Raw genomic sequence first — 17437 nt, 5'->3', positions numbered from 1 at the left:
CCGGAACCGGGGCCTTGGGCTGGGAGGAGAGTTCGCGGGCGGCTAGGTAAACCGGCAGCGCGTCTGCCTGCTGCCCGCAGCCGCTTTAAAATGCTCTGATCGTACCGAACGTGCTGCTGGTCTCGGCTCCCCGCCTCGCCGCCAAAGCGCCGCCGGTGCGCTGCGCCGGGTTTAGCTGCTGCCTGCCTGGGCTAGCCGGCGTTAGGGGCCGTGACGCCGCGCCCCGGGCCCGCCGCCCCCCCGGCCTCGAGGCATCCTGCCGGGGGTGCGGGCCGGCCGCAGGACGCCACCATGACACAGCTCATCGCTAACGCTAACGGCCCTGCCGAGCTCTGTCCAGAGGCAGGATCAGCTGGCGGGTAAGCCCGTAGATAGTGCTTGAGAGAGGAGACGCTATTCTTGCTGGCTTCCCTAAAATACCTTAAATGCTACAACTGGCACCCACACCACGCCCTCTAGACATGTATAGCTGCCCCTAAGCTGTGAAAAGCCAGGGAATAACAGCGTCAGAAATCTTCTCCCATGGCTGTTACTTTGTTAGCCTCCTTAATCTAGAGGGCTGGTAGCAAATAGCTGTTATCTTTAAAAACAACGTGAATTTGCCCCTGCTCACTCAGCGGTGTCCAGTTATCTTGGTCTCAACAACTGGGAACAGTCAGATGCAGCTGCCCTTAAATGATATTTATGGCAGTGATGTTACCACCAGCACTGTGACTCTCAGATGTGATAATGTTGATGTAGATTTCCATACAGAAAAGAGCTAAATATTCAGTGACCAGCGTTTCATCTTTGCCAATATGCAAAATAGCTGTTGCTGTGCTTCCCAGCTGAGGACTCTGCAGCTACTTCTTGAAGATGGCTGCGCTTACATTAACTCTGTCAGGAACCCGACTTGTAGTGAATCAGTTTTTAAGTTAGGACACATCCAGTACTGTAACAATTGCATCACTGACAGTTTTGCAGATTTTGAAGAAATCCTTCAGATTTGTCTGTCACACTTTGATAACCAGGTATTTTGTGACTACACCCTGGTGAGTAGGTCTTCATTTTCTATGACAGACAGTATCAGCAAGCATTTCACTCTTTGGTCCTCAACATGCTAGTCCTGTCTAAGGACCCTTAGAAGTTTTGCTCCTTGTCCCCACTTAACGTGAGAGCTCTTTTGACCATTTCTTCTCCCAGCAACACTGTTCACTGCATGCTTTGCTCCACATACAGGTCAGGGTCTTTCTGTCAAAGATTCTCAATGGATGCCATTCAGAGCACAGTACACTGCACTACTGCTTGAAACAGGAGTTTCTCAGCACTGGGACTAAGTCCACAGATCGCAGACTTCTGGTCATGTAAGAAATAACACACCTGTGCATTCACTTAGGGCACTGCCTGGGCAAGTTACACTTGGGCCCCCCCCTCACACTCCTAGAAGCATGATAGGACAGTTCATCCTAAGGGATGCATACTATTCTTACTGTCACTGAAACAAGGTGTTGATGGGGAACAAGTCTTTTGAAGACTAAGACGACTCTGACGGAAGAGAGAAAGAACAAAACAAACCGGCTGTAAAATCCAGCATGCCCCGCTCACTTCAGCAAGCAAACTTGCCTCCGGTCCCACACAGACTGGCTCCCTAATACTCCAGACACAAGCCACCCTGCCCTGGATCATCCCCAGATCCTCTTGCAGGGGTGGGGGTGGGGGAAAACACGCCCTTCGTCCGTCTAGAGTCTCCACCCCCTGGAGTGGAGTTTTAAGTAGGACAGGAGCTGTTCAGAGAGATCAGAGCAGAGACGCAGAAAACACAAAAGCAGACTGGTCTGCAAAGGAAATAATCAGCAGAATACAGAAGAGAAAAAGCAAAAAGGTAGGTACTATTGACTTGTTTCAAAAGGTGCATTTCCCATTTTCAACACCAATGGCATGTCATTAAGTACTATTAAATATTATTTAATAAATCCCACTGAAGCAGCATAGTAGTTAACTAACTTGAGCTATTGCCTTTCAGCTTTCGAAGAGTTTCATAATGCTGGGTAAAGCTGCCAGCTTTCAGTTGTTTCAAGAAAGCTTCAGCTGTTCCAGGGTAAAGACTGAGAGCCTCAGGCAGGGAGGAGTCTCCTGCACAAAGAACTTTAGCAAAAGAACTTAAAGCAGAGAGTTACGGGAAAATATCTTGATGATAAGAAGAGATCCAGAACGCAAGCTGTGAAAGGATAATTTATAGTCTTCCTGGGAGGAGATGACTATGCCTTTCACCCCAGGCTCCCAACCAGGATAATGGAAGGACAAAAGAGGAGGAGGGTGGGTTGTCTTCGGTTCTCCCTAAATGCTTCCTTTCAAATGTGACCAAAACCACAGGAAATATTGAGAATTATTCCCAAAATGAAGCCAGAGTTTGAAATATCCACTTTCTCCAGTGCTTTTGAAGACTACCAAATCTTAGGGGTTTGTTTGTTTGGTTTTTTTTTAATTATTTCCCCAAAAGCAGAGGTATATTTTAAAGACCAATAGTACAAGTCTGATGTTCATCTGTTCACTTTAGAAAAGGGATACAGAAGCACTTTCTTCAGAAGGCAGGAAAAGGGAGCAAGGATCTGTAGTCTTTTGCTCAAGCTAGATCAAGATAGCTGTTCATCAGCAAGAAAGCTATTAATGCTACAGATTCAGAATCACAGTATTCTGGAATAGACATACTAGTTTATGGGGAGGCACACAGGGTTGGGGGAGGAGAGCTACTTTTAATTTCTTTCTATTAATGATTTTTTGTTTGACCTTGATAAGATACATCCCTTTTCTAGGTCCTATTCCACATTGATAAGATAATATTCACACTCTTACTGCTTAGAAGAGCTGCTATTAATAATAAATTAATAAGTGGAATTTAAAGTATTCCTGCTGCTGCTTAAGCAAAGAGAGATCAATTTAGGGTGTCGTATATCTTTATGTCTTAATGTACCTGAAAGTGTAGAATCAAAATGTCAGAACACCACATCTGTGCCTCTGGCTTATTGCTAGAGTATTTTTGATCAGAGAGGAAGCAAAGGGTGAGAGCAGAAGGCACAAACTGTTTAGGAGAGCCTTTCTAGAAAGCACATTGCTTGCAGGTTTCTGCTTGGAGTCTTGTAAACATGGTATTTTTCAAACTGCATGGTTTCAGTTTGATAGGTCTTATCATTTGGAACATTCCAATTGACTGGACTAAGCTGTACCTTTCCTGAACTGAAAACAAACATCTGGCAACAGCTGCTACCAGTTTTCCGTGCATAGTGGGACAGCAGCCACCAAAAGATGGACAAGCATCCCCACCATGGCAGGAGGGAGGGGAGGGGGGACATGCTACAGCATTACAAGATAAGCTAGCCTGAAGTGCAAGTGGAAGAAAGGATGTGGCATGCAATGCAAGACAACTTTAGACTGTCTATCACATTCTACAGTGGCCACATTCTACAGTGTAACTAGGTGCTGTGTAAGACCAGGATGATCTTGTATAGCAGACTGTGTGGGGTAAGCTTGATTAATAACCATAAACTTGATTAAACCATGCAGATGCTTTCTAAATAGGGATGCCTCCTTTCATGTCAGTCTCAAAGACTGAAATTTTTGGTTGTTTTTTTTTTAATTTACAAGATGTTTCCCACTCCCTCTTCAAACCTAGCTATAGGTCCCTGCTGGTTTCAGGCAGCTAGGACTTCCTCCAAGATATTAATTAGGCCAGATTTACCACTCTGTCCTCACACACACGAGATCAGATTTCACTAGTTGTTTTTGGGGCATCTTAGCAGTTACCTCAGAAATGAGGTCTCAACAGTTCTTCACGGTGCTTCCCAGACAGAAATTCCAAAAAAGCAGCTAAACTCAGATAAGTAGCTTCGCTGAATGAACCTTTCCTTAACAAGGTCTTAGCTCACAGAATCTCATTTCTTAAAGCTGTCAGTAAGAACTTCAAGCCTTCTCCATAGACAGCAACAAAGATGACCAGTGGTACTAGCAATTAACAAGTTGAAACCCTGCCACAGTGGGATTGAGAACACAAGCCTGCATAGCTCCAGCAAGGGGCTCCAGCTGCAGGGAGTGAAGATAATGTAATGCAGGGTTACAGCAGCAACCAAGTGACTCCAGGTAGCGGTTTAGATCATCCGCTTCAGCTTTGGAAACGCTGCTGATTTAGCTCAGATTCAACTGAAGCCAATGCCTATTTGGAAATCACCCTTACAGCTTTTAAAAAGGCTTCCTATATAATGCAAAATGCTTCCTAAGAGGTGAGAAGGGGCTTGAAAGTATATAAAGTATACTACAAATTCTGCATACTAATACAAATCCTTGAAAGATTCTCTTAATTACATGGATCTCATCATCAAGACATGACCTAAAGAGAAGACCTGGAGTAACTAAGGCTCTTGGAAGCTGTTTCTGTGAATCCTTTTAGTCTGACTTGCAACTTAAGTCTCCTCTTTGTGCAGTCTAATGATGAAAAATCACAGCCTAAACTATCGTGCTGTAGTTCTGCTTCAGAGACTGGAATATTTATGCCTTTTGCTTTTTCTTTGAACAAATCTTAAAAAAAAAAAACCCAAACCAACAATCCAAACACCAAACAAACAAACAAAACCCACAAACAAGCTCCCTTTTTATAGCCTTGAATCCTAATTTATGACTCCTTCGTCGGTCATACTCCAGTTTCACCAGCTATTACCCAGCTGCCTTCTCCAGCTTTATTATATAAACAGCGTTTGAGCTCCTAATTTCTGGTAGTAGTAGTTTTCCTAAATAATTAAGTTATCTTTCTACTTGCTCAGGGATTGCATAATGTAGATAATAAAAAGCTGATCGTGTGGGGGACAGTGCCTGATTTATTTCAAAGCACTGGAATTGCAGAGTAATAGAGATTGGGAATGAAATTACATCTTCTTGCCTGCTACTCTACCTCACTCCCAGCTCATGGTTTATATAGGAGGTATAATATTTTTAAAGGAAGAGAGAAAAAGGACCTCTGGTGCTGGATTTGTTCAAAGCAGGAGGGTTCCCACCTACTTCATACTTTTGTATGAAGTGATTCATCATCTCAGACAACTAGACTGACTGCTGTAGCAGTCTTGGTTAGTACAGAGGATCAAGCTAAATCTGTTCACACTGGTGACTGCTTAAGTCTTGTTCAATTGTAAAAAAGAGCTACTATTACTGCATGTAGGAGTAATTATTAATTTTAGGAAGAAAATCATGGGTTCAAGTCAGAAAACCTGTGATAAAGTTATTTGCCTTATTGTAAGAGTTCAGATTACATAATAATGACAACTCCAGTCCTTCAAAGCTATTACTCAACTGTGAAAATCAGCAATACCTTCCCAGTTTTTAATAGATGTATTGGACCTTGCTATTTAATGACACGTTTCCAAGAAGTCCCATAGGCACTAAAAGTTTCTAAACTTCTGATACCATATACTCATTTGATTCTATGTTACTGATTGAAGTTTTGTTATGAACAACAACCTCCTCCTTAGTGTAGCAGTAAATCCTCATTCAAAGTCCTCAACTTCAGCATTGTTTCTAAATATACAACAGAACTTTGCTAACTACCAAACTCATGCAGGCTTTACTGGAGTTCTTTTACATACATAACACTTGCCTGATCTTTTATAGTTACTGCAAGGTCACCAAGATAAAGAAATGGGCAATATACATCTTCTTGGGAATTTTTCCTACAGGGATTAACAGGGGAACCAGACATCCACAGCAAAGCACCTTGCCTTCATAGGCAACAGACCACCTCAGAAAGCCCTTCATTGCCTTTGCCCGTCACATCCAGCATATTTTTCTGGTACTAGGATGAGATTAGAAAATGGCATGTAGTGCAGCCCGTGAAAAAAAACATGTTGCTTAATTTCAGCATTAAGTTTTGTATGTCCTCGAGGCTGCACTGTGTTATGAGCACACCTGCTGCTGCTTAGAATTTTCTCTCTGCCCAGCAGCTGCCCTAAACCAGTCAGTGCCTATACAAGGCACTCTGGTGGAAGAAATAATTTTTCCTTCTTTGTCAGGAAGCAAACTGGGGGAGGGGAAACTAGGGCACAAGATGGTAGCACATCTTGCTGCACTCAATGGCTACAGAAATCTAAATTCACAGTTCTGTGAAGAAACTTGCCTGTTCAAGGCCAGACAGAAATAAATTTTGCTACAGTAGGAAGAAATACAGATGGGTCACAGTAACCAAATGTCCTTCCTGTAGCTGTCTGTGGCCAGGTCTGAGCAGCAATTTCACCAGGTAGGAAATTAACCTCTGATGAGTGAAGAGATAAGTAGATTTTCAAAGTGAATTAGATAAATGGGGGCAGAAATCCAGATTCATCCTTAACCCCAACCACACCATACCAGCCAGCGATTTCCCACAGGAGATCATTGGAGGTTCTCTCCCAATACTACCGTAGGAGACAGACTATGTAAATCAGTCTGGAGGAAGCAGAAACTCTTGCTGTGAGACAGAAGAGGGCTTTATCTGAAGTGTAAAGTTGCTGAAGGGATCAGTGGGAATAAGAAGTCATTGTGACTGCACAGAAGTGACACATGGGAAGATGCTGCAACGAATAAAATAGAACACCAGACCAAAAGCTAGCTTGCCAGCCAATTGCCGTGCCCTCCCTTTTTAGCAAAAGCTAAATGACAATAGTAGAAACTAAAAGCTTAGCTGGGGAGAAGCTGTAGAAATCCTGAAAACCAAAGACATAGTAGTGCTATGCCCTCCTGTCATAAACCAAAGTCTTCTTGCTGATGCATCCTCCACCTAAGGGAGAAGCCCTCACTGTCACCCAGAGAAGCAGCCTGTGCAGAAAGTGCAAATCCTCTTAAACCACCATTATCCCAGACTGATCCTTCAGCAGATTTTTGAGCCCCTGCTAGAGATCTCTTAGGTAGGCCTCAATGACCTGACTCTCAATTAATATTTTCCAATCAGCATTACATTCCTTCATTAGACAAGTCAATCTCCCTGAATAACGCACATGATACTGTTGGCTTCCAGCAACCTTAGGAAAAAGGACTTAGAATTTACTTCTGCCAGTGTTATTCCCCAGAAAACAGTGTCTGAGTTTCTACCAGACCTAAAATTGTGTGCTTTAGCTTGTTGCATGGCTAAGTTTATCAAGTAAAAGAACATCTGGGTCCAGCCTGAAGTTTCCCCTGTCCAGGAACACCAGGACAGCTAGACCAGATGGCAGAGAACTGCGGAGTAGGAAGTGTGTTTTAATGTAAAAATAATTTTCTTAATTTAAAGCCTGTATTTAAACTTAAGACCTTGAACTCCACTCACACTTTAAAATGTCTTTGTTCAACATCTTATTTTTTCTTCTGTCTCTATAGATCACTTGAGGTTTGGAGGTGATGTGGAAAGCACTCAGAATGGAAGGCAAACTCCCATGTTTCCTCCTGTTGGTGGGAGCAATCGCGGCTGCTCAGTGCCAGGTAAGCAGGCTAATGCATCCAATAATGTCTTGCCATCCTCCTGAGTTTTCAGCAGCACTTCCTCACCATCGACTCCAGCTGTCTATGTCACAGGATAATCTGGTCATATTACTATAAATTAGGGGAAGGAAAAACCTTACAAAGTATACCTCTGAGCTGTGATTTCCAGTAATGTGTTGTCCTGGCTGGTTTTCATTTCAGTAAGCAAGTCATCTCCAAATCTTCTTGGCACATCTGTTCACTGTCGCCTTTCACTGTCAGTAAGAGTTCCATTGTGATCACCCTTTAATTTTCTTTCTATTGTCATCACCTTCATCATTACTCTCACAACTGTACATCAATGGTTCCCATGTCCCTGCACTTTATATCTCACACTGCACAGGCTTGAGGAAACCCTGCACAATTCTAAAATGTTTAGTCTCTCAAACAAATTCTATCCCAGCCTTCCTCTTGCTTTTTACGTTATGCTTTCTTTTATGGCCTAATAAAAAAAGCTTTCTAAATTGGTTTCTTCCTTACAACCCTATCCAAAATATTTTATTTATTTGGCTGCAGGAGACATCTCTCTCAAAGGTAATCAAGCTACAAAGGCTTATGGGGAAACTGCATGTAAACAAGCAAAAATAACTGCTTGTTTGTATTTACTTATTCGGAAATTATTTTCTTGAATCTCCTTCAAATATCAGAAAGCTGATAAGCCTTAGTGAGCATGTGCGATGCCCCAAGAGCACATAATCACTTCACGCACCATGTGAGGACAGCACATCTCCAGTTCACGTCACTCAGATGACAAGCAATCACCTGGTAACCTCTGATGACTGGATTTACAATTCTCAGTACCCATGCTGAGGTACTAAAGGCACTTTTCACTGTACTGTCTGACAAGTTGCTTAGAGCTCCCCTGATTTACAAGACCTTAAGAAGAGGACTAGCTCTTTGGAAACACTTTTTCTCTCAGTTTTCTTAAGAGAGCAGTTACTCACAGAATTAACCTTCTTTGCTTGCAGGGCTTACGCATGCGTTTCAAACGGGGAGCCAGATCTAGAGGTAAGCCAGGCAAACTACAACCGTGTTACCTGGAGCTTTATGAGTACAGGAGGGGAAAGCAGATGATGCTGAGGGAACAGAACCTAAAAGCTGTTTGTCATGGTTATCTGGATGAGATATTCAGAAGACAAAATACCAGACTGTTAATACCATCCACAGCTCAAAGACCAAAGTTTTCCTCTCCCCTCCCTCTGCTCTCCTTCAAAGAAAAAGAAGTCGGTCAATATTGCAACAGTACATCCAGCAACACAGCAGTGAGAGAGACAGGACGATTGCCTGAGAAGGAAAAAGGGCAGCCTGCTAGACAGATGCTCTTACGATTGATACTCTTCTGGAAAGAGAAGGGAGTTCTTTTGCCTAGCCAGGTCTCTTCCCTGAATCTCTAAAAGAGGATTTCTTTTCTCCAATTACAGACATTTGCACAGACAATTCATCTGGAGAAATTTACCACCACAGGGAGACCTGGCTGAGGCTTTCAGGCAGCAGAACAGAATACTGTAGGTGCAACAGTGGTCAGAGTCGCTGCCACACTGTGCCTGTTAGAGGTGAGTATGAAGAAGAAAAAGAGAAAGACATCACTGGGGATGAGAAATCGCCCATCTAATCATCCTGAAGAAGTCCACCGACAGGGAAGGAGTTACCACACAGAAAATTCAGCTTGAAATAGAATAGATAGAAATGAAAATACTAACATATACCAACTTGGGCAGGACTAAGCAGGAGTGGGCAGCTGCTTAGGGAGCTGAGGAAGGCTCCTAACAGTGTATGTTGAGGGAAAGGAGCAAAGGAAGAGTGTAAACGCTGCAGGAAAAGACTGTAAGCACATGACATTAACAGGTAGGCAGGGAAAAATATAACGGGTCAAAGGAGATTGACAGGAGAGGAAAGATGGGTATACATTACCACCTTCTTACTTCCGTGAAATCTAACAGTATTTCCTGGCTTTCACTTATTCCACAGCCTGCACTAGAAATAACTGCTACAATGGAGGCCAGTGTTCACAGGCATATTATTCCCCACAGCTCTTCATCTGCCAGTGCCTCCACGGTTTCTCTGGGAAGCAGTGTGAAATAGGCAAGTATACTGTGTCAGTTATTGTGAACAATGCTACCAGTTTTAGCTATGCAGTGCAGAAGGATGAAGAAGCTGCTGCTGTATACTAGGCTCTTTGTTAAGTTACCTCTTTTTATTCTAAAGCTAATACTACAAAGAGCTTTTAAGGACATCTGGGCTGTTCTCAGTGTCTCTTAATGAAACTGAATTTTGGAGCTGAAGACCTTCGTATGTACTTTCAGTCTGCCTGGCAAGGCATTTTCTAGACAAGACATACGGGAGTCAAGTTTAAGCAGAACCGACTGGGAAAGCTGAGCTTGGGATACTGTCCTTATAGTAACATTTTGTTCCCTTTTGTTCAGATACTGAAGTTAAGTGCTACAAAGATGCTGGAGTAACATACAGGGGTACATGGAGCATGACAGAGAGCAGAACTGAATGTTTAAATTGGAATAGCAATGGCTTGATGGACCGGGTGTACAGCGGTCAAAGACAGGATGCTGCTGAGCTGGGACTGGGCAACCACAACTACTGCAGGTGAGGGGCTGATGGCATGCCGAGCCACAGGAATCAGCCCATTCTAAGAGCTCAGAGCAAAAGAACAGCTGTTTTCAACAGTCTAATACCAAGCAGAGATGACTCTGCACAGGCGCAAATACAGCATAGCCCATGAGTAGCAATTGCGACTTCCGTAGACATATCTGAACTTCAGATCTATCTAGACTGGATGCTCATGACAGATTGAAAAATACGTACATCTCTCATGTCATAGTCTTTCCCTTGTCCCTTCTCGGTGCCTAAAACTCTCTTTGTAAACCAGTTTCCTGCAGCTCCAGATCCTGCTCAAAACTCTAGAAATACAGGAATGTAGATGAACTAAACTGCACAAAGAAGCTGTCCACTCCCGCTAGCTACATCCTCACCTCCATTTACTCCACAATTTTAAAATTAAATTAAGAATCCAGACAACTTGTGGTAGTTCAGTCCATGTCTTCACTGCAGTGCAGGATTAAGTTACCAGACTAAATGGCAGACATGGGACTAATAACAATAGCTTTATAATGATGCATAATGTCATAACTCTTTCAGAAACCCAGATGAGGATTCCAGACCTTGGTGCTATATCTATAAAGGGGGAAAGTACACCTGGGAACACTGCGGTGTGCCCTCCTGTTCAAAAGGTACATGCAGGGGGATAGGGAATGGACTTCAGAGCTTCCATGATTCACTGCATATATGAAGGTTCTCTGTGGAATTGTGCTATTTCTGTAGCCTGAAAAGCTGAGACTCACATTAAATCATGCTTAAGCTTTCAATATTTACGACACCAAGAAACTGAGATAAGTATAGCTAATATATAGATGACTTGACAGAAATCACAGTAGTTAGGAAGAACTGACAGGTTTACACCCGTCGGTTAATGTGCAGCTTTCTTATTGCAGTTGGGAACGTCAACTGCAAATCTGGAAGAGGCACAGATTACCGAGGCAGCCACAGTGTTACCAGTTCTGGAGCTACCTGTTTGAGGTGGAATTCTCGAATCCTTATCAACAAGTTATATACTGCTTGGAGAAGAGATGCTTACCAGCTGGGCCTTGGAAGTCACAATTTCTGCCGGTATGTAGCCAGTTATAAAGTTAAAAAAATCCCACAAAACTTCCTTGTGATACCCTTGAGGTAGGGCTCTAGTCTTTTACATGGGTTATTAAAGCTCAGGAAATATATTACTGCTGGGAATGAAGCTCACTAACAATAGTAATTTTATTCCACTCGACCTATCTATGCTTCTCTGACAGGAGACTACGTGCCCCAAGGGCCCTCTGTATCTCTAGAAATATCTAAGAGTACACTCAGGTCACAGTCTGCCACCCTCAGGTCTCTCCAAACTCCCTGCAGATCTGATAATACAAATGGTTCTTCTCTTTCCTGTGCTGCAGGAATCCTGACAATGACAGCAAGCCCTGGTGCCATGTACTGAAAGGAAATCAGCTCACATGGGAGTACTGCGATGTGCCTACTTGCTGTAAGGATCCTAGCACTCCTAATTCTTCTCCTTCTTTGAGGTGTTAGTGTTCTGTATGTCATTTGCATTAAAGTCAAGCCTCTTATAGTAAAGTAAGAGCTGGGGGGGCGGGGGGGGAGGAAGCTTTTTGGAGTAGAAACAGATTCTGTGGCTCCACTCTCACAGAAGTGCCCTTTTCTCTGCCAGAAGGGAAGACTGCAGAAATGGAGAACAGAAAAGGCAGGGTTTCCTTACTGTATTTTTCAAATCAGAGTACAAGTTTCCTAGGAAACAGGAATGAGTCAGATACTAAGCAGTTTGAGCCAGGCTGCCTCAACACGCACAGACAACAGGCTCTTAACCCAAACTCAAAGCTAGAGTGCCTGAACAAGAAGCCTGTTTCTGGGTTTGTCATCCACAGCCGCCTGTGGCTTACGGCGGCGCAGAGTCCACCAGTACAGGATTAAAGGTGGCTCCTACGCAGACATTGCAGCTCACCCATGGCAAGCTGCCATCTTTGTGAAGTATCGCCGAGCACCTGGAGAGCACTTCCTCTGTGGAGGAATTCTGATCAGCTCCTGCTGGGTTTTGTCAGCTGCTCACTGTTTTGAGGAAGGGTAAGTTGAGAATTCAGTACTGTCTGGGGGAAAAAAATCTGGAAAATTAAAGCATCCAGTATAGCCAGTTTACTGAAAGGGTAAAAGACTTGGGGAAGAAAAAGCTTTTTATCCCAGTAAGTCGTTCTGCACTGGAGATTATGGAGTTAATTGTGCTGAGAATTACAGACAGGCATTTATTGGACAAACTAGCAGCAGGGCTTTAAGGTACCACAGCAGAATATCAAATAGCTGAAGAGCAAAGATGTCAATAGAGATGCAGAGCCGTGTGAAACTTGGGAACAGCTAGGGGCTGGCAGAGGATCTTTGCCATTGGTGGTTGTAAGCAGTTAGTGCAAAACCGAAGGCAAACAGGACACTTTAAGTTAAACTGCCTGGGTAATGCACTAAATAGTGCTAAAATAAGAAAAGAGAAGCTCCAACAGTACATCTTCAAGGGAGCAGTCCACTCCAGTTAACAGGGGAAGAAAGCAAGACTCTTGTTCTTCAGCTTTAGTGCAAACCAGCTGAAGATTGTGCTGGGTAGGACTTCCCGAGCAACTCCCGAGGAAAATGAACAAAAGTTTCAAGTGAAGAACTACACTGTGCATCAGAGATTTGACTCAGAAAATTTCAACAATGATATTGGTAAGAACTTTTCTGACTTCAAGACTGGAAAGGTCACGGTTGGCTCAGATTTGCAGTTAATGAAGTGGAGATTATTTTTTTTTCCCTGTCTTCAGCTCTGTTGCAGTTGAACTCAGATACAGAAGACTGCGCTATTGAAACAGACACTGTCCGTGCTGCCTGCCTCCCAGCACCAGAACTGCAGTTGCCTGACTGGACTGAATGTGAGATCTCTGGCTATGGCAGAAATGAAGAATGTAAGTAGAAGATACTATGTTCAAAGTTTGGGTCCCCTGCCCTCAAAGAATTTAAGATTTTAGCATTGCTTAATGTGTGACTCCCTAAATTATTATACAGGCTTATATCAGCACTATAAAACATATGCGTAAGTGGGAGATAGACAAAAATAAGCTTTTCTGTAAATTATTTAATTTGTCTGGTTTCTGTCAGCTGCATGCACTAATAAAGCCTGTCTTGATACTCTCCAATAGTAGAAACACAAAAAATGGCACAATGGATGAGGTAGGAAAGACAGAAAATGTACAATCAGGTTTGCCATGTTTCTGCTGTACTGAGTACATTTAGACATTGTCACTGACAGAAACACATTTCTGTCAAGATTTGATATACTACACAGTTGCAGGTAGTTGCATTATTCTAAAAGATACACTGGCTGTGCAGTGATTAGCAAAAAAAAAAAAAAGCTAAAGCAATAGCAATCTCAGATATATAAGAAAAGGCTGGCTAAATGGCTTTTAAAGTGAGCTACAACAAACAGGAATAAAACTTGCCTGGAAGTATACACAGGCTGACCTGTATTTAAAGCAAACAAAAAAACCCCAGCTCTTATTTTACTGGCACTTTCTACTAATTTCTTTTTATTCTCTAACTTGTAAACTTTGAGACAGAGACTGTGAAGCACCCATCATAACAAGACCTAATCATGACTGGAACCCATAGGGACTTTGGAGCAGACTTGGAAGATGTAAAATATAAGCATGTCATGAACTGTTTTTACAGTGCTTTTAAAGCTAGTTCTCAGCACTGCTTACAGTGAGTACAGGATAAATTCTTTGAGAGGGAAAGGATGCTGCAACTATAATTCAGAACTAGACTGAAAAACAAATGTCAGAAAAACAAACAAAAAAAGAACAAAACCTGCCTACTTTCAGCTTTGTGCAATTGCAGCTATGCGGAAGAATAAAACGAACACTGCCCACCCACCCCATCTCCCCCCCCCAAAAATCCCTCCCATTCCAACATAACATGAGTATACATTCCTATCCAGTTAGTCAGTATTGCGTACAAGGAATCTGATTTTTGTTGACACAAGTCTAATAATAAAATGTCAGGCTCTTGTTTCATGCAGTGAGTGATTCTCATAGGCACTTCCTGTGACTTCATCTTGGTTGATTTAACTGTGCAAAGGCTACTTACCCAATCAAGAAACTCAGCAGTCTTTAATTTCAAGCCTACAAAAACCTATTTAGCATTTCAGCATGCTAAAGCAGCAATAGTCTCTCAAGTAGATTTAAGGTGTTCTCACTAGCAAAGCAGAAACCCCGAGAATTAAAAAAGACCCTTTGGCAAGGAAATATTTGTTCAGCCACCCCCACCTCCACCCAGCTATTCGGTGTACTCTCCCCTAAACTAGAGAAACTGAACTGCAATAAAAAAAAATTTAAAAATCTGTATACACATACACAGACATATATATGTATTTATATTGCTGGTTTTCTTCCAGTTTCTCCATTCTATTCAGAGCACCTGAAGGAAGGCCATGTCAGACTTTTTCCAGCCAGTCGGTGCACAACACAGCATCTAGACAACCGAACAGTTACAGACAATATGTTATGTGCAGGAGACACCAGACACCTTGATGATGCCTGCAAGGTAAACCCAATTCCCTTCCTCTCTTCTTTTTAGGTCTATCCTTGACAGTTTGGACTAATCAAAAAGCTTCAGAAAATACTTTAAAGTAGTTCTGCATTTGGCTACATAGAAGTTTTAGTAGACTTTATTTGAACAGAAAAAAAACCACTGGCTCCTCTTCCTTTTTTCTCCCCCTGTCCCTCATAGCTGAGAAAGTAGGCCACATTTAATCAAGCAAACCAGAACAACACAGACTGAAAATCCCAAATACAGGAAGTAGCACAAAAGTAAGCAGGAAATTCCACCTCAGCAGCATTTCCTAGTATTTTTCTCTTATGTAAGCATGCAAAATACTCAGCAGGAGGTTCTGTAAAAGGAAGGGGGTGCCACTTAACTGGGAAGTGGAGAAAAGAATAAAGGCCAAAAGAGGGTATGGCATGAGCAGCTCTAACGTGAAAAATAAGGAGGGCACATATTCAATTCACATCCTTTCCATTAAAACAGCTCTTTTAATAATTGTGCTTTACTATTACACATAGCAGTTTAGAACACCCTGGATCTTTATAGCTTGAATAACAGCATCCCCCTTTTTGTTCTTACCAACATTTCACCTACATTTCATAAATGAGTGCCATACAAAGGTAGATGCTTCAGTGTCAAGAATATTTAGGGTTTCCTCATGAGAGAAGTGTTGAGGGAGTCTGGAACACAAAAAGTAGCTTATATGGAAATGCTGTTACTAAGAGCTCTTGATTTGTAAGCATACTGCACAGGGCATTTCCATAGACACTAGTGCACCGCTAAAGCCAGTGGGGGTAAAAACAACACAAAACCAAACAAACAAAAAAGGAGATTTTTACTAACCTGTTACTTCTCTGTAGGGTGACTCTGGAGGGCCTCTGGTCTGTATGAAGGATGATCGCATGTATCTAATTGGAATCATCAGCTGGGGAATAGGCTGTGGCCGCAAAGACATACCTGGCGTTTATACAAATGTGAATCGTTATCTTGACTGGATTCAGGACAACATGAAACGCTGAGAAAGAACAGCGAATGATCCACAGTCTTGTGTCCATGCCCTTGCAGCTTCCTTCTGGGTGCTTTAAGGATGCCAACAGGGCTTTCTGTTTGTCCAGATGCTTATGACTTCCAGTACAAGAGGAAGACCAACTGCAGTGTGTGGGAAGGGAACATTCTCAAACTACTATCCTTATTATAGGTTATCAGAAGCTAACACACCTTTCCCCTCACATCCCCAAGCTTTCTTCTTGCATTAAATTACAGGAGTACAATTAGAAATAAATTTTTGCCCCAGGGAATAAACCAGGAGAGAACATAATGCATTCCATGAACAGCTATGTTGTTTTGGGAATGGGTGTGAACTGAAGGCAAAGGGGACATTTAATCTCCTGAAAACTTCACCTCCCTCCTTCTTATTTGGCTGTAAATTTGGAATACATTCCAGTCAGGCTTGAGCTCTGTCTTTTTATTTTGGTTATTTAAGCTGATTTCAGCTTGACTCCAATAGAAACAGCAAAGTTGTAGGCATGGGATGCTTATTTCCATATTAACATACTACTTCTTCAGTTTGGAACCAATTAACTGAGTCTGAACTTAAACTCTGAGCAAATCCAGGATGGTGTGCTTGTTAGGACTATCTGTCCTCCACTTGCTTCTCCTCCTGGTAGGAACTAAATATTTAAACAAATGTGGAATAGGTAAAAATCTTAACAGCTTTCTCTGCAACAGAATCAACACGTTACGTTTTTGACTATTAGATTTCAATGCATTATCATCTCATATGAAAGCTAGAGCTCTCTCTTCAGCACAGCAGGGCAGAACAACAGATAAGTGTAATGACAGCAGGTTTTGGCGCCTGATAGATTTAAATCCACAGGTAAAGATCAAGTCAAATGTCATAAGGCTGCATTTGTCCTTTAACAGACGACAGGACAGGTATAATCAAGCCACCGTGATCTAGAATCTTAATAATCAAGCATTACTTAGAGTCACATAGAAACAACACTCTAAGTGGCACTTATGCACATCCTAAGAGTTAAGCCGCTTTGACAGACTCTTTCTTGTCCAATTGTTTTATAAAGAGAAAGCACCTACGACTACCATTTTACAAAAGGAAAAAAATAACACTGAGGCTACAAAAGGAGTTTAGCTTTAGTATCAGTCAGACACTGTAGCTAGAAAACTAGTCTATTGTATTTGGGAAATTTCAAAACATTGTAACTGAAAATGTTTACTCTAATTTTAAGGAGCTCTCCCATGATCTAGTAGCACAGCCTCTAGTCAAATAGAGTAGCTTATATATAGTAAGTACAGAAGAGAGATTTGGTAAGGATGTCCATTATTTTATCAAATGGGTTTTGTAAATGGCAACTTTACAAACGGTCTGTGTCTTTCTAGCTACCAGCTTAGAAACTGACCTCCAAGAGACCTTTTCTAATGTCCTCAGAGAAAGGGTGGTGTAAGTCCAGTTAGCTTCAGCAATGAGTCCCGTATTTCAGCCAGTGGAAGGGGGAAAAAAAAAACCCCCATGATGCTTATTAAAAGAGTCACAGCTCAGGTTTTTTTGGTGTGATTTTTTGTTGATGTTAGTTGAATTTTATTAGGTATTAACCCTGAGAAAAAGACAAATTTCCATTCCCCTCCCCTAAACCCATTTCCAAGTGCTGCTGTGCCTCACTGTCCTGGCCTTCGCAAGCCTGCCAAATACTCACTACTGCCTGTAGAACACCAAAACCATTCCAATGAGTAACACAGGTAAATTTCCTCAGGAATG

The 17437-nt window shown here is 42.3% G+C and overlaps 1 protein-coding gene and 1 long non-coding RNA gene across 2 annotated transcripts; one reads left to right on the top strand and one right to left on the bottom strand.

The window, feature by feature from the left end:
- The first annotated feature begins 19 nt into the window (after positions 1-19).
- PLAT (plasminogen activator, tissue type) lies at positions 20-17220 on the top strand. Its single transcript, XM_037371547.1, has 14 exons — positions 20-1861; positions 7345-7446; positions 8454-8493; positions 8907-9038; positions 9454-9567; positions 9909-10083; positions 10636-10727; positions 10989-11163; positions 11484-11569; positions 11970-12165; positions 12656-12792; positions 12888-13028; positions 14516-14664; positions 15525-17220. Exons 2-14 carry the CDS (start codon positions 7366-7368, stop codon positions 15681-15683), a joined length of 1677 nt encoding a protein of 558 aa, XP_037227444.1. The 5' UTR covers positions 20-1861; positions 7345-7365; the 3' UTR covers positions 15684-17220.
- On the bottom strand, positions 15124-15624 carry LOC119140323. The gene is made up of 2 exons (XR_005101590.1): positions 15508-15624; positions 15124-15344 (listed from the first exon to the last, which is right to left on the bottom strand). It is a non-coding gene; the product is annotated as an uncharacterized LOC119140323 (long non-coding RNA).
- Positions 17221-17437: the final 217 nt, after the last annotated feature.

This window comes from Falco rusticolus, chromosome 20 (assembly GCF_015220075.1).
Source record: "Falco rusticolus isolate bFalRus1 chromosome 20, bFalRus1.pri, whole genome shotgun sequence".
NCBI lineage: Eukaryota > Metazoa > Chordata > Aves > Falconiformes > Falconidae > Falco > Falco rusticolus.
This window is presented reverse-complemented; position numbering and strand designations above follow the sequence as displayed.

Bases quoted from the DNA above. Each gene is read 5' to 3' on its own strand.
- PLAT (XM_037371547.1), top strand. From the start codon at position 7,366: ATGTGGAAAGCACTCAGAATGGAAGGCAAACTCCCATGTTTCCTCCTG. The intron at 12,166-12,655 runs GTAAGTTGAGAA...CTTGTTCTTCAG, and splicing joins GCTCACTGTTTTGAGGAAGG to CTTTAGTGCAAACCAGCTGA. The intron at 12,793-12,887 runs GTAAGAACTTTT...CCCTGTCTTCAG, and splicing joins AAATTTCAACAATGATATTG to CTCTGTTGCAGTTGAACTCA.